At 31.7% G+C, this 26,581-nt stretch overlaps 1 protein-coding gene across 5 annotated transcripts; it reads left to right on the plus strand.

Annotated features, from left to right (window-relative positions):
* Window positions 1–376: 376 nt before the first annotated feature.
* LOC143192684 (putative transporter YutK) lies at window positions 377–24,642 on the plus strand. Of its 5 annotated transcripts, none has more exons than XM_076398177.1 (13): window positions 379–453; window positions 518–591; window positions 12,156–12,228; window positions 14,935–15,103; window positions 15,906–16,083; window positions 16,226–16,379; window positions 17,385–17,582; window positions 17,648–17,809; window positions 18,419–18,512; window positions 18,570–18,729; window positions 18,789–18,934; window positions 22,061–22,242; window positions 24,263–24,642. In XM_076398177.1, the coding sequence occupies exons 3-13, from the start codon at window positions 12,193–12,195 to the stop codon at window positions 24,536–24,538; spliced, it is 1,755 nt and encodes a 584-aa protein (XP_076254292.1). In that variant the 5' UTR covers window positions 379–453; window positions 518–591; window positions 12,156–12,192; the 3' UTR covers window positions 24,539–24,642. The 5 variants fall into 5 exon arrangements, with proteins under 5 accessions (XP_076254290.1, XP_076254292.1, XP_076254291.1 ...); XM_076398176.1 differs by lacking the exons at window positions 379–453; window positions 518–591 and adding exons at window positions 8,884–8,946; window positions 9,005–9,098; XM_076398175.1 differs by having other exon boundaries at window positions 377–591.
* Window positions 24,643–26,581: the final 1,939 nt, after the last annotated feature.

A 26,581-nucleotide genomic window follows, 5' to 3' on the forward strand; every position in this document is an offset into this window, starting at 1 on the left:
GTCGTTGTTTTTGGTCAAAAGTGAGCTCGCCCAAATATTCGTAAGTGATATGTACACGTTCAGTTGATATATGTAGAGTGTATTTAATTTCATATTTATTCAAATTGGACTCAAGAAACCATAGAAGAGTGTTGAATATTAGTTTTTATTGAATGGATTATACAATATTTGATTATTAATTATATAGATTAACAAATAAAATTATTAAAGTTATTGTTATAAATAAACTGATGTCATGATCGTCTTCTCTCGGAGAAATATTTAGTCAGCACATGACCAGCGTCATTGGAAAAGTGAAATTACCGAAAAAGTACCGTGACCAGCCATCAAAAGAACCAACCGCTAATATTTGTAAGCACTGAACCATATCCACTTTTCAGTCACGCGTCTATACCAATCGTATACACATCACCTGTCAAAATATCATCAGTGCTTCATAATATTTATAGTGAGGTGCAGCATATATTAAGATATTAATTATTAAAATATAAATTTGGTATTCTTACGGAATAACTAGTCCCAACAAAAAACTTCTGTTGGCCTTCACCTGAAAATACGAACGACACTCAGTGGATACATTAAAATCGACCGGTAAGATAATGCATATAGGTAAATTTGTTTAAACAAATATTTATTCCATGTACTGTTAATATTTATGTTTGATTGATGACGTTGATTTTGTTTGAGAGATTTTACTTTCTCCCAGTTTAGTCTTTTTTCTACCAGCATTAGATCGGGTTATATTTCTATTCATTTCAACTTTTAAGTGATACCGAGATTAATCGAGTACACACACTTTATTTATGACCCAGTAAAGTTCTTCGAGCATTTATTGCGATAAAAAACAGTAACTACTGGAAATTCCCGTCGTTTTATCGATACAAAACAAGAATGTAGGTAGATGCTCGAGTGTTTCTGTTGCATCAAATATTGATTTATATTTTAAAATTGTTAATGTCCAAGATATTATCGAGTGATTACGATAAGATCATGTTATATGTTACCAAATAACGTATTAACAATTAACTATAACAATGACCGTTATTTTCTTTAATTGTTTGCGTTATATTTCAGTTATTGTCGCATAAAACTTTTTAATAAAATAACACTCAGTTTTTGTTTCAGTAATTTTTTTTGACTTCTCATTAATTTAATCACTTAAATTAGTTCCATAATATTACAAAAGACCCAAGGTTTCATTCTTTCCAGTTTGCAAGATGTGTTATCCATCTATTAGTTGCAAAGCCATTCTATTTTTGAATGTGTTTTCGTTTCCTCTTTAGCTGTAGGGATTCCCATGTTTCTATGCAAGTCAGCGCTGTCTATATACCAAAGTGCACCAGCTGCTTTACGTTATCTCTTGTTCTGAAAGATTTCATATTATATAATGCGCTACATGATTGTAGATACAATTCTTGTGATTTGTTTGAAAAAAATCAATTTAGCTGTATATATGTTGTTTTGATCTCGGTTATTGTCTTTTTAATACGTTCGTACCATTTCAATTGCATATTTAATGGCATATTCTAATGTGTATCAGTATTTTTTATGGTACAAGAAGCTTTTGGTTTTTAACAGGTGGATTTTTCGTGTTTTCTTGCTAAAGTTAACATAAACCTCGTTAAGGAAATCGTAGAGGAAGTCTAATAGTTGAAGTTTAGTTGTTTGTTTCTTGGTTTCTTGCTCAATGTTAAAAATATTTAGACATATCACTGTAGGAAAGTATATGCTGGGTGCGCTATTTAAGTTTAATACAGACTATTCAAAGTATTATTAGTATGTTAAATATGTTATATAGATAATTGGATGTGTGTATTTTGATGATTTTTAATAAATTTAAGCTTTGCTCGTGGAAATTGCTATTCTTCACAACTGCAGCTACTATTATAACATAGTTAGTGTTCTAAAAAAACATCTGTAAAGGAAATGTAATACTTAGAAAATACAACGGCTTTGATCGAAATTACAGCATTTCGAATAGGTTTATATGGACCATATATTACAAATTCCCTTTGCCACCTCCCACAACAAATATGTTTAGAACTGTTAATACTTCTTACTCATTGATAAATACCTGAAAGAATATCCAATTATTTTGTTGGATGAAAATGAAAATTTCAAATGAAAATGTAATCCACGAAGATAATTTTAATATTTTAATGTAATAAATACAAAATGTCATAGATCAGGAGAAGTTCTAACAATTTGTCCTTTGATTTATTAATTTTAACGATATTTCTTTAGCTGGATCAAAATAATTTTTCTTCTTCTTCAATTTCATTTCTAAATTCGCCTATATATATATATATATATATATATATATATATATATATATATATATATATATATATATATATATAACAAGTGAATACCAGATCGCCACTCCCTCGTCTCTTGTTTTTATTTAAAATAATGGTCGTAAACCCATGTCTCAATAAGTAAGAAGTAAAGATAAATACAAAGTAAAAGAAAGTGCATAACATGACATCACATTGAAACTTATAAATTTTCCTACAAATTATGAAAGAAATATAGTGATTTGGCATTTTCATGGTTGACAGTTAATGATTAAGTTAATGCAATGGATTGGTAATTATTAGAATCTCTTGTAACACAACAACCTCATGAGTACTATTAAGTGATTAATAATAATTTATTTGTTATGTCACGTAATTTGAAAGGATTTATTCCTAGAACAGCTTCTTCTCGTTTTAGATAAGTAATAACTTTATTTCTATTACTTTCATGGCTCTCAAACATTTCACTATTGATTCTGAGTTATATATTCATACGATTGTCATTTATTCTTGCGTCTGTTGTTCCAATATATATTATATATATATATATATATATATATATATATATATATATATATATATATATATATATATATATATATATTATTATTATTAATTAAAAAAAGAAAAAAAACTTCTTTCGTTATTTTATGGTCGAAATTATAAACTTTTCAAAGTATCTCAAAAAATAAACTCTAAAAATTGTTTATCGATATTTTTGTATTGGACATCAGCCAATAAAACGTTGAAAAGCAACACGTCGTGGTAGAACCTTGTAATTTTCTTGATATATTTTTCAATAAAATCCTTGATTATTAAGTCACGTTAAACTTTAGGCCCAGCCCAGATAAACCCATTGGTAAAAGGAGATTTTAAAATATATAAATAAAAAAATTTTAAGACGAATATTAATTTTTACTAATTTCATTACTAATGCATTAGTTTATTAAAGGAAATAATGAGGCTCATCAGGGCGTAAAATATGAATCAGGATTTTGCAATATAATTTCATGTAGTCGGACATGCATAGCATTGTATACATAATTATAAACAAAAGTTGATTTGAGTGAAGGTCAAAGCCACTCCGGATTCCAACTGATAATTGTTTTAGAGGATATTTGAATGTGAGATGTAACAAATCATCAAATTTGTTATAAACTGGGAATTTTCAGAAATATTTTTATTTTATATGCAAATGTAAGGTGTGGGATTTAATTTTATATTCATAAGTCATATTTAAAATTGTTCATATCTTAATTATATTGTTCAGTTATTTGAGCTCTGGTAAATCATAATTGGTAAAACAATTACTAAAATATAATAAACAGTTATAATACCAATTCTTGATGGTTGATTTTTCTGGGGAAGTGTCCGGAAACTCGGCATCAAGCCAAGTTTTTGCTTTGACAGTATTTTTTTCCTTCAAAAAGTAATATTTTATCAACAGGCGAAATTCCTCTTTATCCTTTTTTTTTGACAATAGCAAAACTTGCTTCACTAAAAATGCTATAATTCACAAAACTAATGATCCGACAGCTGTCATATTTATACACTCATCTTTTGAGGATTAGGGCTAACTAAAAAACATATGGATTTAATTCTAGTAACACCATCTATGTGTCCGGCCGGGGACTTGTTATTAACTATAATAAAATAGTTTCAATTTCTTTTGCTAAAAATTAGTTAACTTAGTGCGAGAAGTTAGAAAGGAAGGAAGTATTCTTAATCAATCTAAGGACTATAAGTGTATTCAAGTAATTAATTGTTGAGTAAATATTTTCCTAGGCTTCATATACTTTTTATTTGATTTGAAACAAACATCATTACATGGTGAGTCTCTAACATAATTATTATGGTTCTTATTCTTACATTATTATTTAATGCGTGTGCAAGTTTCTCTTGATTTCTTGCCCCTTCAAAATAAATATAGTACAATAAATATACTATGAGTAAATAAACAACTAATAACCTTAACTTAAATGCTTTGTTTTGATGAATAAAACAGTAAAATTGAAAGAAATCACAATCAGACCGAGATTGAATGACCTTTTTGGGTTAGTAAACATAGACGGTGTAATACCGGTTTTATTGCATTCCACATTTTTATCAAATATTGAGAGAGTGTAAATATAAAGCTACTTAACACACAAATATAAGGAACTATATTTAATGATGTCAATTATTCTTATTATAAATATAAGCGTTATTACTATGAACAATAACAAAATAAAAATGAGGAAATTATAACAATGAAATCTTTAATATATATAATTTATTTTTTTTATATTTAATATATAACTATTTACTTAAGTGTGTGAATGTAATGGCAATGAAAATGGTTGCTATGAAGGTCGATTTTATCCATTGTTGGAAAATATATTTTTAAATGCTTCTATTTATTATATTAAAAATATCCATTGATATTCTGTTAAAAAACATTTTGCAAAAATATTTATTCATTGATTGAATTGATCGTTCACCGATTGAAGTCAAGTAGAACAAAGTAAGTAGTAACAAAGATGTAGAACAAAAATATCGGACAATTAAATGTCAGCGTCACTATGATCATATCCTAAGTAAGACAAGTAAATATATATATATATATATATATATATTTTATTTTACTGTTATTTTGCTTCACTTCACTTTACTTCAAAAACACACAAGACAATTAATTTCATATTGAATCCTAACTAGAATTGTACATTTTAAGACTCGGTATATTTTTCTGACTCGGGACATAAGGAAGAATACCAGTTAGTAGGACTCTAAGACTAATATGTACGTTAAACATAACAGGTCAATAGGAAAGTCCCCGGCCTGACACATAGATGGCGCGACTGGGATTAAATCCATATGTTTTCAGTTAGCCCTAACCATCAAAACATGCGTGTATATGTTTGACAGCTGTCGGATCATTAGTTTATGAATTATATCATTTTGAGTGAAGCAACTTTTGTTATTGTAAAAAATGGATAAAAAGGATTTTCATGTGTTGATAAAATATTGCTCTTTGAAGGGAAAAAATACAGTTGAAGCAAAAACTTGGCTTGATGCCGATCTTTTCGGACACTGCTCGAAGAAAATCAAGCATCAAGGATTGGTATGCTAAGTTTAGACGTGGTGAAGGGAGCACCGAAGACGGTGAACGCAGTGGACGCCAAAAGAAGTTGTTACGGACGAAAACGTTTTAAAAATCTACAAATTTATTTTGAATGAACATAAATTGAAACTGAATGAAATGGCAGTCACTCTAAAGATATCAACTGAACGTGTACTTTCATTCACGAATATTTGGGTATGAGAAAGCTCTGTGCAAGGTGAGTACCGCGCGATCTCACTTTTGACCATAAACAATGACGAATTGATGATTCGGAAGAGTGTTTGAAGATGATCAAGCGTAATAAACCCGAGTTTTTGCGTTTTTTCGACAAAAATGTTTACTTTATTTTCATTTATTTTAACTACTTCACTCATTGAATCTCACAGCTAGACTAACCACACCAATTTTAGTCATATCAGTCACACTATATTTTATAATACTTGTCTCATGAAGAAACAACCAATGGTAGTTGTCTGATTTGGGCTAACTATAAGACAGTTGTAATTCAATTATTTGCCAGTATCTTCGTCTGCCAGTTAATGATATTTTATTATCCTCTGATCTATACTATTTTTACACAAAATTTCGTTTTATATTCCTAATAGGATTGTTTCCCATGTTTTGGTTTTTCTAAATTGCAACAGTTTGCAGTACAGTAAGTTAGGTCTTTGGTGGCCGTACACCCTGATCTGCAAGCTTTCAAATTCTAGTAAACTAGGATAGTGCGGGCGTATTCTAAACTAGATTGGCAAATATCACAGACACGAATTTTTGTTTACGAAATCCAGGGAAGGTTTAAAAGGTGAATAAATATGAAAATGCTTGAAATTAAATTAAAAAAAAAACAATTTTGTATTTTCTTTGATATCTAGGATCGAATCCAACAATCTACGTGCGCGAGAACGTTCTTAACTTCTGTGATCCTTTGTGATAGTGACATTTCAAATTATGTGCTCTTTTTTTGTTGATTTTTTGTGACAGTGACACTTTACTGCTAAGTGCGCGAGACCATTTCTCACTTTGATTAATTACAATTTACGATGCCGAGGACAATACGACCTAACTTAGATCGTTGCAGTCAATCAAATGTGCGAAGAGCTACCTCACGTGCTAACCGCACTAATGACCAGAGAGAAACTGATCAAGAAAATAGCCGTATTTTGATATGTCAGAATTGCGTTCTTTAGAGATTGACAATGACGTAGATACGCTTAGAATGCAACGAGTTCGTGCACATCAAATACAACAACAGCGAGCACGACATAATGAAATTGAGCGATTCCGCAGTCACAGTGCTCCTGTGATCCTGGAACGAGCTGCATTCCACTACGATGCGGCAATAGATTATTGTGCCGACAAATCAGTAACCATCCGGGAAGGCAAAGTAAAATTGCCACAATTGTTCCCACCACTAGATCCTTTACGCTCTTTAATTTCTGGGTTTGGAAATGATTCTAAGCACTTCTTGGCCAACATTCAGAAATATAACAGCTGTAACATTATTTGACACTACACATATTATACAGGACAATTTCATGCCCACTTTGCCACAGTTGACCCTAAATTGCATGCAGTAGTTACCAAACCCATGACAAATAGACCTTGCGGAGTTTTTCATATACAATTCACCCTGTGTGGTTGACGGTAAGTGTTCCAATCGATACCCAAGAGACCTGATTGCTGAAACCATAACGGTAAATGATGGATACCAATTGTATCATCGACGATCGGTTGCAGACAATGGGGATCGGTAGTTGTGAAGGTAAGAGGACAAAATGTTGATGTAGACAATCGTTGGATCGTGCCATACTCGCCAATATTATGCAAAGCTTTTGAGACTCACATCAGTGTGGAATATTGTAACTCTGTGAAGTCGATAAAGTACATACGTGAATATGTTAACAAAGGTATATGGCCGTCTTCGCTGTAACCAATGCAAATGACGAAATATCACAGTACCAAATGGGTCGCTATGTAAGTATCAACGAAGCAATTTGGCGTATCTTTTCATTTGAGATCTATGAAAAACACCCTACAGTAGTCCATTTAGCAGTCCATTTAGAAAATGGCCAAGAGGAAAAAAGTCCAGGATTCGAGATTGTCGAGGATCTCAATGCAATCATTCAGAATTTTCTTCCGGGACAGTTGGTTTCCTTCAAATCAGTCGACACCGTTATGAACCAGGACGTCGTAGTCAACTATCCCACGGAGTTCACTGGAATTACCTGGATTACCACCTCACAATTTGAAGTTAAAAATAGGAATATATTGTTATCATCATGCTGCGTAACATAAATCAACCTCGACTATGCAATGAAACAAGACTGGCTGTGAAAAAGATGATGAATAACGTCATTGAGGCAACAATCACAAAGGGAAAATACAAAGGAGAGAATGTCTTGATACCGCGTATACCGATGATTCCAACGGATTTACTGATCGATTTTAAATGTTTACAATTTCCAGTACGTCTAGCCTTTGTCATGACCATAAATATGTCTCAAGGCCAGTCGTTGGAAGTTTTACAGAATCAACTTGGAGTTTCCCTGTTTCGCGTATAGACAATTTTAGGTCGCGTGTTCGCGCGTCAGAAAATCGTCATCTTTGTTTATTTACGCAACACAAAACAAAAGATATAGTTCATCAGAAAGCTTCAAATTGATTAACAAACTGTATCATAACTGTGAGTGTCTGTATATATCTAATTGAAACCTTATAAATAGCCCGTATTTCAGGAGAACGCATTTTTTAATTAATTACGGATTATTAGGTCTTTTATTTATCGAATGAGGCAGTACGAAGTCTGCTGGGTCAGCTAGTACATTAATATAAATACATAATTTTTTTTTTTAAATCGTGCGTTGCAAAATATCGACTTCATATTACTCATTATACGCATAATTCTCTATCAATCTCAATAATCTTTATTTTGTTGATAAATAATCTAACCGTAATCTATGTAGACCATTAAAAAAAAAACATTAAACATATTTTATTCCTTCTGCTACTACAGAAATGTCAAATTAAAAATGCCTATAATGATTGTTATGACGTCACATAGTTTCTTTAAAGTCTCTTGTTGACAAATACTTTTCCAGTGCATTTATCCATAAGATATCGTGCAAAATAATGTATTGGAGCATTTCTTTTTAATCTCATATCTGTTACAATTGATGTATCAAGAAAATCAAACAAATTAACGTAATAAAAGTTTATTTTCTTAACTATTTTCAGGTTAAGGTATTCCAAGGTAACAATTACGTGCTTCTAAAGTCTCTGCTCTTTATTAGTATATATTAAATAAATATTTTATTATACTACAGTCCCCAAATAATGTTTATTGTGTCGGATCCCTTGGTCTTTTTCATATTCATCCGACGATCTAGATAGAACCGCTTCACAAAACCCATGTTTCAGTTTATCATATCAACACGTTCAAAAATAATCTAACGTTCATAAAACCATTATGTATTATGAAGTAAAAACGTGTATATATATTTTCTGAGTGCTGGCTTAAATCTGACATAGTGATTTCCGTGTCGTCGCGTAAGTACCGTACCAAAAATAGAAATAATTTTCTGTAAGATTATTTTGTAATCAGTAGATTTCGAACGGTTAGCGTTTAATGTAAAAATCATAAAAGCAACCCATTTCACGAATTAAGGAATACATGGATATACTAGAAATCTGAATAGATGGTAAATATTATCATGTTTATTACTTTTATTTATTTATTATACCGAATCAGGCCTCCATTTTGTTTATTAGATAGATTAATCACATAAATATCTCCCAGTCTGAGATAAGCAGAATATTTTCTTAACAATCAGGGACGTATCACTCGCGCCGTATAAAACGTCCCTCCCAAAGATTACCTTAAAGTTTTTTTATATATAACAGGTCAATTGAAAAGTCTCCGGCCTATCATAGTAAAACACATTTTGTGACAAAATTAGTTTTTTTTATTCAACACAACTCCCTTCAAGTGATACGCTGATTCTATAATCAGTGTATCACTTGAAGGTGTCGCTATGACCCTCTAACTTTTCGATACCATTTTTGTAGTACGATTAGTCCTTTGCTGCAAAATAGTTCTCAGTTTAGGCAATTACCTTTTCATTCGAGGAAAATTTCTTCCCAGCGAGCATTTCTTTAAGAGCTGAGAACAATAAATAGTCACTGGGGGACAGATTTGGAGAATACCGTGGATGATGAAGCAATTCGCAGCCCATTTCATGGATTTTTACAATCGTCTTCACTAATTTCTGACATGGTAAACTGTCATGGTGAAGCAGCACTTTCTTTTTTTTCAAATGCGGCCCTTTTTTTCGGCGATTTCGTCCTTCAAACGGTCCAATAACGCTATGTAATAGTCGCTGTTGATGACCTTTCCATTTTCAAGGTAGCCAATGAAAATTATTCCATACGCATCCCAAAATACAGACGCCATAACCTTGCCAGTCGAGTGCAGCGTTTTCCCACGCTTTGGAGCGGGTTCATCGTGTGCAGTCCATTCGGATGACTGTCGATGATCTGTTTCTCCATTGTCACATATAGACGCAAAAACTCGTGTTTATTACGGTTAATCATCCTCAAACACAGCTCCGAATCATCAACTCGTCGTTGTTTTTGGTCAAAAGTGAGCTCGCGCGGCACCCACTTTGCACAGTGCTTTCTCATACCTAAATATTCATGAATGATATGATGTACACGTTCAGCTGATATCTTTACAGTGTCTGCTACTTCATTAAATTTCAATTTACGGTCACTCAAAATCTTTTGTGGATTTTTTAATGTTTTCGTAAGTAACAACCTCCTTAGGGCGTCCGCTGCATTCCCCGTTTTTGGTGCTTATTTCACGACGTCTAAACATAGCATACCAATTTCTGATTTCCCTGAGGCAGTGTCCGCAAATTCCCACCAAGTTTTTGATGAAACTCTATTTATTCCTTTAAAAAGCAATATTTTATCAACACGCGAAATTCCTTTTTATCCATTTTTTTTCACAATAACAAAAGTTTCTTCACTGAAAATGCTATAATTCACAAAGTACTGATCCAACATCTGTCAAATGTATACACGCATCTTTTGAGGGTTAGAGCTAACTAAAAAATATATGGATTTAATTCTAGTAGCGCCATCTATGTGTAATATTGAGATTTTCAACAAAAATATAAATATTTGAGTGGACTTGCTTTCGTTGCTATTTTCATTTAACGTTATATTTTTTATTGCATCATGTTGAACGTAATCAATTATTTGATATAATATATGTCAAAAATATATTAATATTCTAAAAAATCCTGTTGTTATGTGATAAGAGACTATATAAAATTAGATGTATACAAAAACTATATTTAAAAAGGTTAAATTTCAAGACTATTTGAAGTAGTTCCAATTCTGATCTTCATACAATGAATGTAATCTATCTAGTAGATACTTTTTTTGCTATAACACACTTAACTTGTTATAATCTGCTTTAAATATTTCCAGCCTAATCGAGGTGACATATTACTCATATATATATATATATATATATATATATATATATATATATATATATATATATATATATATATATATATATATATATATATGATAAAAATCATACGAGATATGACACGTGTATATATTTCAAGCCCTGTTTTTAATATGGAATGAATAAAAAACAAGATCAAAACAACCGGCTTACATGTCAAAAGCATATTGGGTAACTTACATCAATGAGTATTAAAACAACCTTCACCAGGTGTCTTCGTAGAAATAATTCGACTATACCCATTCTTTCGAAACCGCTCATTTGTAATCAACAACGCCAACGCTCGTAATAATTCAGACATATTTTCTTACATAACAATTAATCTTATCAAAACTTATATGTATATATATATATATATATATATATATATATGCAAATTTTATTGTTGCCAAATTCTAATCCATTTCAAACTTCAATAGTAACTGTATATCCTAACAAAGCAGTAAGCAAATATTGTAGATAATAAGTACATTAATTTGTGCATCAAGATTTAAAATAAATATTATGTTATTATATGACAACGGTAACAAGACCAATAACAATATCAATTCCAGAATTTTATTTGGTTCTAATGCTTCTAGAACATACACAAAAGATTGACATCAACACCATCATGATTATATGGCGATCATCTTGGTTTCTTTTTCCTGCTGCCATCTCCATCTTGTGATTCTTGTAGTCATTTCCCAGTACATTCATTTATTATGACTATATCATTAAAGAACTTTACAGCCATCTGCTGGTTATTGAATTAATTATTTTAAATAAAACGATATATGAAAACTTTGTACGTGTCTTTGAAATGTGAGGTTTTCCCCCGATTTCCCTGGATTTCGCCATCAGATCCTGACTTGGTTGCAATGGGACTACCTACCGGAAGAGCACTCTTTCAAATAAATAAGAATTTTGAAATTCGGTCCATAATTGACGGAAAAATCGGGGAACATACATTAAAAAATATACAGCCGAACAAAGAACTTCCTCCTTTTTTGAAGTCAATTAAAAATACCATTACCTAGCTATTTCCGCAAGTTAGTAATAGTACAATTGATATATTTCAATCAAGAACTCTGCTATTATAAGAGGATATATTCAGAAATGTTGCATCCATTTTCCCAAAACTACAAAAGATTCAAAAAACAACATAATCACACATTACATCAGTTATGTAACTTTATCAAAAATGCATATTAATATTAGCTGTATCTTATTTCAGATGTTAATAATAATCCATCGTTCAACATTCTGAAAAGATGACTAACACAAATTCTACCGAAAATATCATAAAGGTAAGTAAACGAAAAATAAATTATGTTGCAATTGAATTACGCAAATCCTATTTAATGTTATCAAGCAAAAAGTAACAAAATCGATAACGTTATCTGCTGTATTGTTGCAGCGTACTGTCTATACTGATTTGAATAGCAGAAGATTTTTCATTTATCTACGAGTAGCATGTAAACAAGATAACAAAAAATAAGATAATTTTTGCTAGATTGTTACTCATATAAAGAACTTTTATGAATAGTACTTTAATTTTAAGTCGCCAAAGAACACTAATTCGTATTTAAACATTCCCGGACTTTATAGTATATCATACAATAAATCACTGGTCTGATATTCATTGAAGCAATACATCTAAAAATTTCATCTAAATGTCAGTCAATCCAACGATTAGTTTTACTTTTGTTATATATATATATATATATATATATATATATATATATATATATATATATATATATATATATATATAGAAAATATACAAAAATAAAAATGTGTTTTTTTATAGAAAAAATATCGGTGAAGCTGAATTTCATTAATAATGCTTTGAAGCTTTATTCGAACAAGTTGTATATTTAAAAGTACTGTTCATCATTACTTTCCTGGATAACTTCCTTAATATGCCTTATATGCCCAATATGCCTTACCTCAATCCTTCTAATAGAATAAATACAATAAAAATCACCGTAATCAGGCATGCTTGTTCAAAATTTTATAAAAAGTCTGTAAAAATATTTTAAACCAATTTACCTAAGTCCCCAGTTTGTTATTGCACCTAATTTCTTCACAGATGATATCTGAAAAAAAAAGGAAAACTGAAAATATTTAAAAAATCATATTTTTTTATTAGGCTGCAATAAAAATAATTTACTAAATTGCGAATAGTAATTCTCCATTTATATGTAAAATTTCTTGTAGAAATAACACTCATGTTGATATCCAATCGTTTCTTTTTTTTAATTATAGATATATAATAAATTAAGAAATTATAGATAGAAATTATAGATTTCTAGGTATACCAAGTCTATTTCGAATATACCGTAGAACCTCATATGATTTTAAAACATGTCGGACTGTCCACAGTGTTTTAATAGTCCACAATAATCACACTTCGCCAGTCACAAGATATGAATGTGAGAACTGACAATGCCCGATCATTAGCCTATTTAACAGAACCTACTGATACCTATTAGTAGGTAATGTCATAGAAGTAAAAAAGTCTTGCTTAATAAACCACAATTTATTATCGCCCTCCAGCTAGTCCCACTCCAATTGGACAAGACTATCGATCTTAGTCGTAATAATGGGATATAGATCCTTATCATATGGAAAGCTAGAAATATATCTACCACTTAGAGTGGCTTCTTTATCTGCTTTGTCTGCTCCCTCATTACACTCTATGCCCACATGACTGAGGACCCAAACAATTGATATTCTTTTTTTCCGTTCAACAAGATTGTGATATATATACTAACGATAATAGGGCGTCTAAAAGTTGCATTTTCAATTGCCAGGATAGAGCTCAGGGAATCAGTACAAATCAATCAAAAACCAAGGCTCAAACTCCAAGACAATCTATAGAGCTTTCCATATGGCTGTTAATTATGCCGAGAGTATGGATGAAAGTTTATGAAGCTTGTAAGTTTCTATTCTAGACGATCCATAAACAGCTGCGCCTACTCCCTCGGACGATTTGGAACCGTCCGTGAACAAAATTGTATAGCTGGGATACAGCGATAAAAGATGACCAAAAAGGCCCTTAAATATCCTAGTACCAAAATTATCCTTGCTGTGAATCGTTAGTGATCTATTTGTGGGCAGCGATGGAAACATCCATGGTGGGAGATTTGTGAAGCTAGAGACGTTAAGTTTATCTATATTAAGGTTGATCTTGTCTAGCTTGGGTATCCTTTGTATCTTGGAGAATGATTACCATTACAATTAGAGCATATCGGAAGATGAAGGACACGTGAAGGACAAACAGGATTATGATTACATGAGGCAGAGATATATTCGAACTTTTGGCAAGAGAAGCAGCTCAGTGGGTTAGAAGTGAGGTTTTAAGAAATGTTAATATGATGCTCGGTGTATTGATAATTCACCATTTTTTTCGCCATTCTTTTTTGTTGTGATTCTTTTAATTGCTGTTACTCCTATAGGTTTCATATTTTCGAGTATTTCTTGTAGATCACAGTTCATGAGATCTGAGCTGGTTATTACTCCTTTGCAAAAGGCATGCAATGAAGAGAAACAACAACTCCAAGTCATGAAAAGATGTTAGTTGGATAATCTTTTCAGATCGTCTTCTTGTTTCTTCCTGAACAAGCAGAGTACCATCTTTAAGTTTTTTATTTCAAGGTTTTCGCCAACTTTGGATGTTAGAACTTTTTTTATTAAAATAGAAGAATACCTTCATGAAATTTTCTTCTAACCATTTAATTATAAAGAATTTATCAATTTGTTTTACTAAATTCGTAGACGCTATCCGGGGTCTTTTCGACCCTAATAAGAGGGGGAAATCAGAAAATGTTATTGTGGTCCAGGTCAAGATTCCTCTTAACGAACATAAGAGACTTGTTAATATACTATACTGATGAACAAACTCAAAACAAATTTCTAAACAAAATTGGTTTTCTTGATTTAATTGGAAACTTATTAAATCATTCATAAAGTACTAAAACATTCCTCATTTCTTGTTTCTTTCTTTTTAGGCTGATATCAATTCGGACCATATGATTGAAGTTTCCGGTGACTCTACAGAAGAGAAGAAAAATTTATTGAAAATAATCTTGAGAAACAAGGCTGTGATAAAAGTGCTGATATTTTGTTTTATTACTGCTTATGCTGTCTGGGCAACAATTCACTTTGTTAAAAACACAGGTAAATTGCTTTTAAATTTTTTTTAATATTTACTTTATTTTAGAAAGAATTTATTTTAGTAATTGTCGGTTATCAGGTGGAATTTTACGTATTTTTTTTTTGATTAGCTTAAGTTTGTTGGTTTAATTTCCTAGAAAAGACTTTGTGTTTGATAAATGATGACACGAATGGAATTAAAAGCCTATTATGTAGTTTATCAGTAAGAATTATACTAAGGCCAACCATTTTTCATTAAAACAATGCATTCTCTAAAGCAATCAAATATCCATCAAGAAAAAATATTGGCCATTAATATACTATTCGACAGATTTAGATCACTGTTAAAATTAAAGTTGTCTTATACTAAGTCCTTATGTCTAAATTAACTAAGCTAAAATAAGGTTTAAGCCTTATTTTCATTTTAAAAGAAATAATGGTTTTGTACAAAGCGTGATGACATGACTGTCATATGTGATGGCTGACGTCATGGTATGCTATAAAATTGAAATGTGAAATTGTATGCAAGAAAATGGATATCTGGGTATTTTCTAAGATGATCGACAAAACAAATCCATGTTGCAAAAGTGATGTTTTTACGTGTTTTATAAACTATATAATAATTTCGTAGTCAGTTCTTTCTATCATACACACACACACACACACACACACATACAGACACAAAATATTTTAAATTACACTTAAGTTTGAAACCACATATAGCAATTTAATAAAATATACCAAACAGAATAATTGCAAATATTCTTATTCCGCAATATTAATACATATTTATTTTCTTCTGAAGTAAACTGACTGTTGATTTCAGATCCTTTAGATTCAGATGCATTTGTTTCATCTACAACTAATGGATATGGCCTTCTTGTAATTTTATATATAATTTATGTTTGGGCAACGTTATATTATAATCTATTAAAGCCGAGAGTTTGGCCTACTGTGCACAAAACTGTTTGGTCACCCACAACAAAGATACTTCATCAAATTAGGTATGTATTATTATATTAAATTGATAATTTTAATAAAAAAGAACAAGATAAAATAGGAAAGACATCACTTGGAAATTTAGTACATTTTTATATATAGATTTATATATTGACAATGAGATTCCACCCAGATTATTTTTTTCAGATATGGTTCATTAATATTTTATATATCGGTACTAGTAGCAACGCTTGCTTTCTTAATTTTCGACACATCAGACAACAGAAACCGACTGATACCACTGATTGGGCTGCTATTCTTTTTAGCTATAGCGTTTGTTTTTTCTGCCAATCATCGAAGGGTAAGTAATATATATTATAAATAGATGTATAACTTAAAGTTTACAGATTTTTCTTGATTGAAATTACAATTGTAATAGAGGAAAAATATTTCCATGATCTTTTTTTGAGTTTTAAAGCATCAGATCAAAGTTCAAGGCACCGATTAACAAATTTACATTAGTTACAGAGTTTATAGAACTATTATGATAGAATTTAACAAGGAAAAATTATTCAGTTTACATTTTCCAGCATACTATTTTAAGTTCTTACATCTTATAAAATATGTAATTCTAGATACAGCCTGGGTACACATTAATTAATGGTTTATTACTTATGATATGTTATGTATAATAAAACAACTATACAAAGATATAAGAATATCTAATCACTGGAGAAAAATTTAAATAATTACTTATAAGATCTATTAGAAAGCTAACCACCCTATTTATAGAAACACAGACTAAAAAACGTACATGGGTACTGGGAAGTGGACAAAAACAAGCAAGTGAACGATGTTAAAGCCTGCAGAACTATTTTTCTAATAATTATTATGTTGACATATAATTTAAATAAAGTGTTTCCAAAGCAATATGTAGGAATATCAACAGCTTTTCTATTTAATTTATTATTCAGAATACAAGAGAATGCATACTGTGATATTAATTGAAGCAAATATAATCAAGTGCTTCCTGGAAACTTCCATCAGTTCTATACACCCTATTAGTTATAAGCCTCAGCAGATATATACACATATGTCAGACGCATGCCTATTAGCGGTTGATAAAAAGCAAGAAGCCAAAATAATAGGTTGAATCAAACTATTAAACTGTTCCTATCAACGTTACCAATAAAAGACCAATAAACCAACCGGTGTTGATCTTTAGGTATGATATTAGATATCAAATGAATCCTCCCATTGTGGTCCGCTTTTTTAAAGTTAAATACATTTACGGAAAAACCTGTAAATTTTAAACCAAACACGCGATATGTAGTTATTTTAATACTATATTTAGAATTATTCTTAGGTACCATGGGATACCATTATTTGGGGTATAATTCTTCAATTCATATTTGGTTTCCTGACTATCAGATGGAGTGTCGGTCGAAATACTTTGAAGACATTTTCTGATCACGTCAATACGTTTTTGGATTATGGAGTTGAAGGCGCAGCGTTCACTTATGGCGACGAACTCGTTAACGTCCAAAAAGTTTTTGCGTTTCAAGTAATTATCACTAATACCTGTTTTATTATTTTTTAAGTAGTAAGTAAGTAAACAATTATTTTCAGGCACTGTCTGTTATATTCTTCATGGGTTTCGTTATAAATATATTGTACTATTATGGATTGATGCAAAGATTTGTCAATATGCTTGGAGAATGTTTACATTTAGTGATGGGCACGACAATATGTGAAAGTGTGAACAGTGTTGCGGTTGCATTTGTTGGAATGGTTTGTATAAACAAATTTTATCTACCAATATGATTTCATCCCTTTGTATAATGTTGTTTTTAAATTTGAGTATATGATTAAGTGACAGATGCGACACATGCTTTAATTTTTTATTTATATAACGTGGGGTAAACGTCCCGCTACCATTTTGATTGCCTATAACTTTGCTCAAAGAAAAGATAAGTAAGTTTGGTTTTCATAAAAAGTTTATCTGGTCTTTACATTTTTTTTTCGTTATGAGTGAAAAATTATATCGGCTAATTGGTGACCGCGATTTGCAATCCAATTTTCTGCTCTTTTTGAGACATTTTTCATGATATTCTGCAACATCTGAGGTTGAATTTCTCCAATTTCGTTACGAAAATTGTCTCTAAGATGTTGAATCGTTTGGTGCTTATTCACATAAACTTTTGATTTTAAAGACCCCATAAGAAACAGTCTGGTGCTATTGAATCCTTGAAACTATTGAAAAAAACTTTAAATGAAATTTGAGCATCGATAAATATATTTTATCACCACAAAGTATTTTATTTATCAAAATAAGGGGTGCAATCATATTTATAGACCTACTGTAGAAGTACAAAATCATGACATTATTATCACTTTCAGTCAGAAGGACCAATGATGTTGAGACCTTATTTAAAATACCTGACGGACTCAGAGATACATTCAATGCTTTTAGCAGGATTTGCTTCAGTTTCAGGTAAAATTAAAACAACTAATAATAAAGTTTTTCTAAAAATTATTTCCACTATTTCAGGCTCCACCTTTGCTGCTTATATAACGTATGGTGCTAGACCTGAAGATTTGGTAACGGCTAGTATTATGTCGGCACCATCGGCACTGTGCTTCAGCAAAATACTTTATCCCGAAGTACAGGAGGTCCGAATAAAAAAGAAAGACGTCCACATGGTCGAAGTGTAAGGAATTATCCTTGGTATCATGTTGGTGACGTGTGTAAATCATGATCATTTTACAGAGAATATAGTTCTGTCATTGATGCAGCAAGTAAAGGAGCTACAGATGCATATCATCTAATAGCAGCAATTATTTCCGGAGTTACGGCGACATTATCCTTCATTTACTTCATAAATGGGGTGCTACAATGGTTAGGTATATTAGTTGGTAAGTGTTACTGTATTAAATTTTAAAATAAAGAAAAACTTTATGTTTAGTAGCGGGATAGTTGTTCATTTTACAGAAAATTGTAAAAGCTAGCCTCTAACTGTATACAAAATGAATTTTTATCTTTTTTTTTTTTTGAATTTTTAGCTCCTATCTATTGTTTAAGTCTGATTTCAGTTGTGGTCTAAAATATGTGTAAAAATCGCGGCTATCGATGGACAAAACTTTGAATAAAAATTGTACACAATATATAAAAATATATAAAAACATTGTACCGATTTTCTGCAATAAACCTTCAAATTTACAAAAAAAAAACAACTTTAAAACTAATATAGGCCTAATGATTTTCATTGTTGATCTTTTCAAAAGTTAAAAGATTCCAATATCTAACTCAACAGCTTAAATAAATTCTATATAGTATGTTCAAAGTTATTTTGTACATACGTCATCTAAATTTGTGACCTCAAAACGTTGCAGTGTTGCCGCATCAACAATGACTTCTAGTTCAGTTTGGCTTTGACATACAATAAAATCCTAATCTAAATAATATAATTGAAAAATTTTTTATCAAATGTAAGGAATTAGAGTTATTACAGTTAATTATGCAGTTACAACAGTTTATAGCTTAGTATAACCACTTATCGCTATTACTTTCAAGAATTTTGCATACGTCTGACAACCGAACGACTTTGACAGGCCCATTCGTTTACGCATTCGAAATAATCAGACAGCATTGTGTCTCTTTTTAACTAGCATACAATAGGAAGGAAAATATTTTCTGATTCTGACAGGAATTTACAAATTCCGGCGGGCAATACATTAAATATTTTGATGACGTATGTACAAAAAACTTTGGATAGACTATTAATAGATTTTTTTGGCCCTCCAAAGATCCCTTCCAAAAAATTCGTTTCATTTTAACATTTCCTCACTAGCTATGCCTCAATTTACAATGAGAAGCTGTCATTTCGATTTAGATAATATTCCAACGTGCAAAAGAAACAAATATTTATTTACGATTACTAAATACACAGGCAACATATTCCGCGACTCCTAACAGTGAAACATTTCCAAGAAAAAATACACATATATCATGTACAATACAGAAAACGATAGCAGAAAAAAGAAAGTTACGACGGAATTGGTAACAGCAAGGACTGAAGAGAACAAACGAAAATTTATTAGGGCAATAAAAGGACTGAAAGAACTAATCCAAAATTAACAAAACCAAGGTATTCAAGAATACCTAGAAAACTTGACACCAACTGAGGGTACAGACTATTCGTTGTGGAAAGCAACAAAAAAGCTTAGGAGATCCCAGCAGCATAAGCCACCTATTAATACAAACGAAAATAATTAGGTAGAAGCAATAAAGAGAAAGTCGACATTTTCTCAAAATACTTAAAAAAGGTTTTTAAACTTTTCCAGTCTCAGCTACATAAGGAAAATAAAATTACTAACTTTCTAGATTCGCCATTTCAAATGGACTTACCGCACGACAAATCAACGGTCAAAAGTTCAACAAACAATAATAAGAGAGATTAACATTAAAAAAGCTCCTGGTTATGACTTAATTACTGGTAAAATTTTAAAAGAACTATCAGAAAAGGGTATAAAACTATTAACATTTATATTTAATGCTATGCTACGAACTAATTACTTCCCTAGCAGCTGGAAAGTAGCTAAAATATTAACGATTCTTAAAACAGGAAAAATAGCAGAAGATGTGACCTAATACCGACCTATAAGTTTATTACCGATAATCTCGAAAGCGAAAGAAGCTAAACTATATAATAGAAAAAAGAAAAATTATTCCAGAAAATTCATGCTTTCGCAATAAGCACGGGACTATAGAACAAGTTCATTGACTTGTAAGCAAAATAAACGCTGACCTAAATGCCAAAAGATATTGTTCTGCTGCTTTCCTAGACATATCTCAGGCTTTTGACAAAGTATGGCATACGGGCTTGCAGGTTAAACTAAAGAAACTTCTCCCCCATCCGGACTATCAGTTACTAAAATCGTATCTCACTGACAGACATTTTATTGTAAATCAAGGCGATGAACATGCCGAATTAAATCCCATATATTCAGGAGTTCCGTAAGGTAGTGTACTGGGTCCAGTACTGTATCTTCTGTATACGGCCGATGTGCCCACCACAACAATAACTACTGTGGCAACATATGCAGACAACACAGCAATCTTAGCATCCCATGTAGATCCAGTCACTGCATCAATAAACCTACAAACCCACCTGGAGCAAATACAATTATGGTTGACGTTTACCCTGCGTAGAACATGTCCACCAGTGAATATCAATCATAGTCAACTCCCACAAGCAGAGCATGTTAATATCTCGGTATGCACTTAGATTGATGGCTAACCTGGAAGAAGCACATACTCTCTAAACGGAAACAACTTGGACTTAAATTATCTCAAATGTGTTGGCTCGTCGGGCGCAAATCCAAGTTATCATTAGATAAGAAGGTATTGCTCTATGAGTCTATACTCAAGCCTATTTGGTCATATGGAATCCAACTATGGGGTACCGCTAGCAAATCTAATTATCCATCATTCAACAGTTCCAAAATAAAGTGTTGCGTGCCATTGTTGATGCTCCGTACTATATTTCAAATAAAGTGATTCAACGCGATATTCCTCTAGAACCTATAACGAATGTAATTCAACGTATTTGCGTGAAGTACTTCGAAAATGTGTCAGTGCATCCCCCCAATGTACTCGCGTAAGTGCGTAGACTAAAACGCTTAACACCACCTGATCTGATTACTGGACATATGTAGACTTTAGAACAAGCGTCAGAATAAGACTAATTAACTAAGATAATATTTTATACAGAAGATTGCTGAATGAAGTGATTTTCTACATGCCATGTATATATAATATAGACATAAGAAATACTTATTGCCAATAGGTCAGATTGTGAAATTTTACATTTTTACGTTACATTTTATTGACTATGTTTTATTTAATATCACAGACAACTTAATTATTAAAACCTTAAATTATAATTATAACAAAAACACATATCTATTAAATAAAATAATCAATTTCAATAAAGCATATACTACTACCAATTGATATTAGACACTGATTGTATATTTTAGGATTTACGGAAGAATCAAACATGTGGTCGCTGCAATTGATAGCTGGTAAAATATTTATTCCCATCGCCTGGATTATGGGTGTGCCCTGGGAAGAATGTGAAAAAGTCGCGCAACTTATTGGTATTAAAACTATGGTCAATGAGTTTGTTGCTTTCAAAACCATGGGTAATATGGATTTGATGGTAAGTACACAAAACTAATGATTCTCAATGTATACAAAACATTTTCCAAAGTTTGAAATTCCAAGGACATTAAATTCAACATATTTTAAATCAATAAAATTGTTTAGTTTCTTGTCATAATTTTCCTTATCAGACATATTAATAAATATTCCAAACAGCTACATGTCAAAACAGACACCAGAAACAGGCTTGGTAACATTGGTAACATTTCATTGACATTTGTGACAGTTTCATAGATAATATAAAATTCAAGTTATCGTCAATAGTTTTGAAGCTATATAAACATCATACAATTAGCTTTAGTATCTTTAACACTCTTACTGAAAATTAAAGCTAATAAAATGAATATGTTACATAACATATATTTGATATTTTGCGATCATATTTGCATTCATAATCAGCTACTAGTATATAAAAAAAATGGCAATATTACGTCTTTACCAACACTGGTTAAGATTACGAATGAATTAGATACGTTGTTTGCTATATATAAATAGATGCAGAAATCAACATAAGATAAGAATTCTAAAGCTATTTAACTACAATTTTCGTGAAACCAGCTGAGTCTTCAAAGCTGTTCAAGTAGAAGGCAATTAATAAAATGGCCAAAAAAGCCAAACAAATGTCAATGAAAATAACAACCTAGTTGTACTATTGTTGTTCAAAAACCTCAATAAGTCCTGCTTAATCTTCTAGACTTGCTTATTCGAAAGCTTTCTGCGGTCTTATTTGAATCATTTCCAATCCAAATTGATTTTCAGCAATTAATAAAACACTTATCTCTCCATATTTTTACAGTTTCGATTTCCATTTTTAATAATAAAACTATTTTTATTCTACAATGTACGGCAAAAATCTCCCCCCTCCCCCTTTCTATTTTGATTGCCTATAACTTTGCTCAAAGGAAAGATAAGCAAGTTCGGTTTTCATAAAAAGTTTATTTGGTGTCTTTACATTTTTTTTTTCCGTTGACTAAAAAATTATATCTACTAAATAACGACCGCGATTCGCCATGCAACTTTCGGGTCTATTTAAGTCATTTTTAATGACATCCTGCAACATCTGAGGTTGAATTTCTTCAATTTTGTGACGAATATTTTGTTTAAGATATTGAATTGTTTGCGGCTAATTCACTTAAACATTTAATTTTTAAAAAAACCCTTGAGAAAATGTCTGGTGTTGTTAAATTCACTAATTCGCCACTTTGTCATCCAATAATTCAATTGTTGAACGAGCTGTGTGTGCTGTGACCCCATCTTGCTGAAATCACATGTCATCTAGTCCTTGCTCATTCATTTCAAGCACAAAAGAATTTCGAATCATGTCTTGGTACCGTTCAACAGCAGCAGTAACTGCAACACCTTGGTCGTTTTCAAAAAAATAGTGACCAATGATGTTTCCAGCTTAAAGACCATACCATACAGTTGTTTCAGTGGATGCAATGATGTTTCATGAATTAACTGAGGATTATGTGCTCCCCAAAAGCGACTGTTCTGTTTATTGACGTGGTCACCAAGCAGAAAATGACTTGAATGCTCATTATCAATTTAGTTAAAAATCTTCATTTTCACCAGATAGGCTTAGGATTGCATCACTGTACTCAACTAAATTTTTGCCCTAATTCAATTTTGTCGGGAACATTTCAAATCAGTTTTCCAAATTCGCCTTAGACTGCACGCAGAAATGTGTAAATGGGAACCACGTCAACGAATGAATGTTTTTGGAGACTCTGTAATACTGTCGCGTACCAGAGCCACATTTTCACCATTACGAGACGTCCGTTGTCTTTCAGAACGAGGCTTGTTTAATATCGTACCGTACTGTCGAAAATGCGCATGTAAACGATAAATTATAGTTTTATGAGGCACTGGACGATTAAGATTTTTCTGATGCAATTTCCGCTGAGTCCCTTATGCTATGCCCCATCTGTTACAACTGCGGAATAGACTATATGTCATGTGATTCTCCGAATTATTGCTCGAAAATGTTGTGTTATTTATAACTTTTTTTATGGTTTCAGGCAAGAACTAAGGTTATCGCCACCTACGCTATATGCGGTTTCTCTAATCCTGGATCGATAGGGATAATGGTGTCCACTATGGCGGCTCTAGTGCCCGAGAAGAGAGACAGCGTGAACAGGTTGATATTCAGAGCATGGGTTGGAGGAGCTCTTGTTTGTTTTATGACGGCCTGTATAGCAGGTCTCCTGATGACCGATGACGCCCTTTCTACATCTAATTCCACACCGACATCTTTAGGCAACCATTCAAACAATACTTTAACGTTTTTATCGTGATTAGTTTTAGTTATTTTGTATAGTGTAAAGCAATATGAACATTCTGTAATTTATATGTTTTATAATAAAAAGTTAAAGAAAACTACTGACAGTAGTACATAAAACTTAAGTGTTAACTATTCTAACCACATTAATCAACAGATAATTCGTAATTTCCAATTACAAGCCACGCTTCTAAAGGCTACTAATAATCTAATGCACTAACTTTTCGTAAAATATCTTATCTAACCAAATAATTGCGGTATGTGTTCGCTACTTATTAATAAAATTGTTTTAAAAAACTTCACTCAAACATTTCCGGAAGTAAAAATTAACGCATTGATCTAATTATTGCAACTTCTGATAAAAATAAATGATAGACTGAGGCTGGAGGTTCTAAATAATTTTAAACAAACAAAAATAATGTAATTATTGGCAGACTGCACGTGATATATTTCAAACATTATTTTTACCAAGCTGTTAAACTCCTAATTAGCCTATGTTACAGCAACAAGTTGCTGCAGCATTTTATAGTTTTATAGGATAATAAAATAACCGCTTATTTTACAGGTGTATTCAGGGTTGCATATAGTAGAATTAAAAAACATTTGCCAAAAATTTGCCATCAAAGACTATAAAAATACTTTAGTAGATTTTCATCAAAAGAAGAAGTGATATAATTGCTATACAGAGAATAATTACTTCAATGAAATAAATTCTATCGAAAAATTAAGTTGTTTTTCTTCATATTAAAAGGTATTATATAGTAGAATTAAATTATCAAGCCCGTCATAAACACAAATAACAGAATATTGATTAAGTTTAACGTTAATTTACAAATATTACTATTAATAAAAATTAATTCAATTACCCATGTTATAAATAAGATATTACTTCAAATTCCATTCCATTGAAGCCAGATTTATACTACTGAGGCGGAAATTGGTGTAGAGGCTTCAAAGAACAGTATTGTATTTTCATAATTCAGATGTTTACTGATGATGCTTGTTGCCTAACATTACCATTTTGAACGCAACACTTTCTCTGTTCATTAATTCCGCCCGTTTTATTATAATTATCTACTTCTATTGTATTAGCTAACAGGTGAACTGAAGAGTCGCAGGCCTGACACGTAGATGGCGCTACTAGAATTAAATCCATATGTTTTTTAGTTAGCCCCAATCTTCAAAAGATGCGTGCATAAATTTGACATCTGTCGGATCATTGGTTTGTGAATTATAGAATTTTAAGTGAAGCAGCTTTTGTTATTGTGAGAAAAATGGATAAAAAGGAATTTCGCGTGTTGATAAAATATTGCATTTTGAAGGGAAAAAAACACAGCTGAAGCTCAAATTTGGCTTGATGCCGAGTATTCGGAAACTGTCACAGGAAAATCAACCATCAAGGATTGGTATGCTAAGTTTAGAGGTAGTGAAATGAGCATTGAAGACGGTGAACGCAGTGGACGCCCAAAAGATGTTGTTACAGACGAAATCATTTAAAAAATCCACAAAATCATTTTCAATAACCGTAAATTGAAATTGAATGAAATAGCAAACACTCTGAAGATATCAACTGAACGTGTACATCATATTATTCACGAATATTTGGGTATGACAAAGCTCTGGGTGGTCTTTGGTCAAAAGTGAGCTCTCCGCGCGAGCTCACTTTTAACCAAAAACAACGACGAGTTGATGATTCGGAGCGGTGTTTGAAGATGATCAAGCGTAATAAACCCGATTTTTTGCGCCGATATGTGAGAATGGATGAAATATGGCTCCATTATTTCACTCTGAAGTCCAATCGACAGTCATCCGAGTGGACTGCAGACTACGAACTACTGCGAACCCACTCCAAAGCGTGGAAAAACGCAACAGTCGGCCGGCAAGGTTATGGCGTCTGTATTTTGAGATGCGCATGGAATAATTTTTATTAGCTATCTTTCCAAAAAGGAAGGGCCATCAGCAGCGACTATTACATAGAGTTATTGGACCGTTTGAAAGACGAAATCGCCGTTAAACGGTCGCGTTTAAAGAAAAAGAAAGTGCTGATTCACCAAGACAA

This window comes from Rhynchophorus ferrugineus, unplaced genomic scaffold (genome assembly GCF_030347505.1).
Source record: "Rhynchophorus ferrugineus isolate W39M unplaced genomic scaffold, kcgeb_rfMv2 rfM3, whole genome shotgun sequence".
NCBI lineage: Eukaryota > Metazoa > Arthropoda > Insecta > Coleoptera > Curculionidae > Rhynchophorus > Rhynchophorus ferrugineus.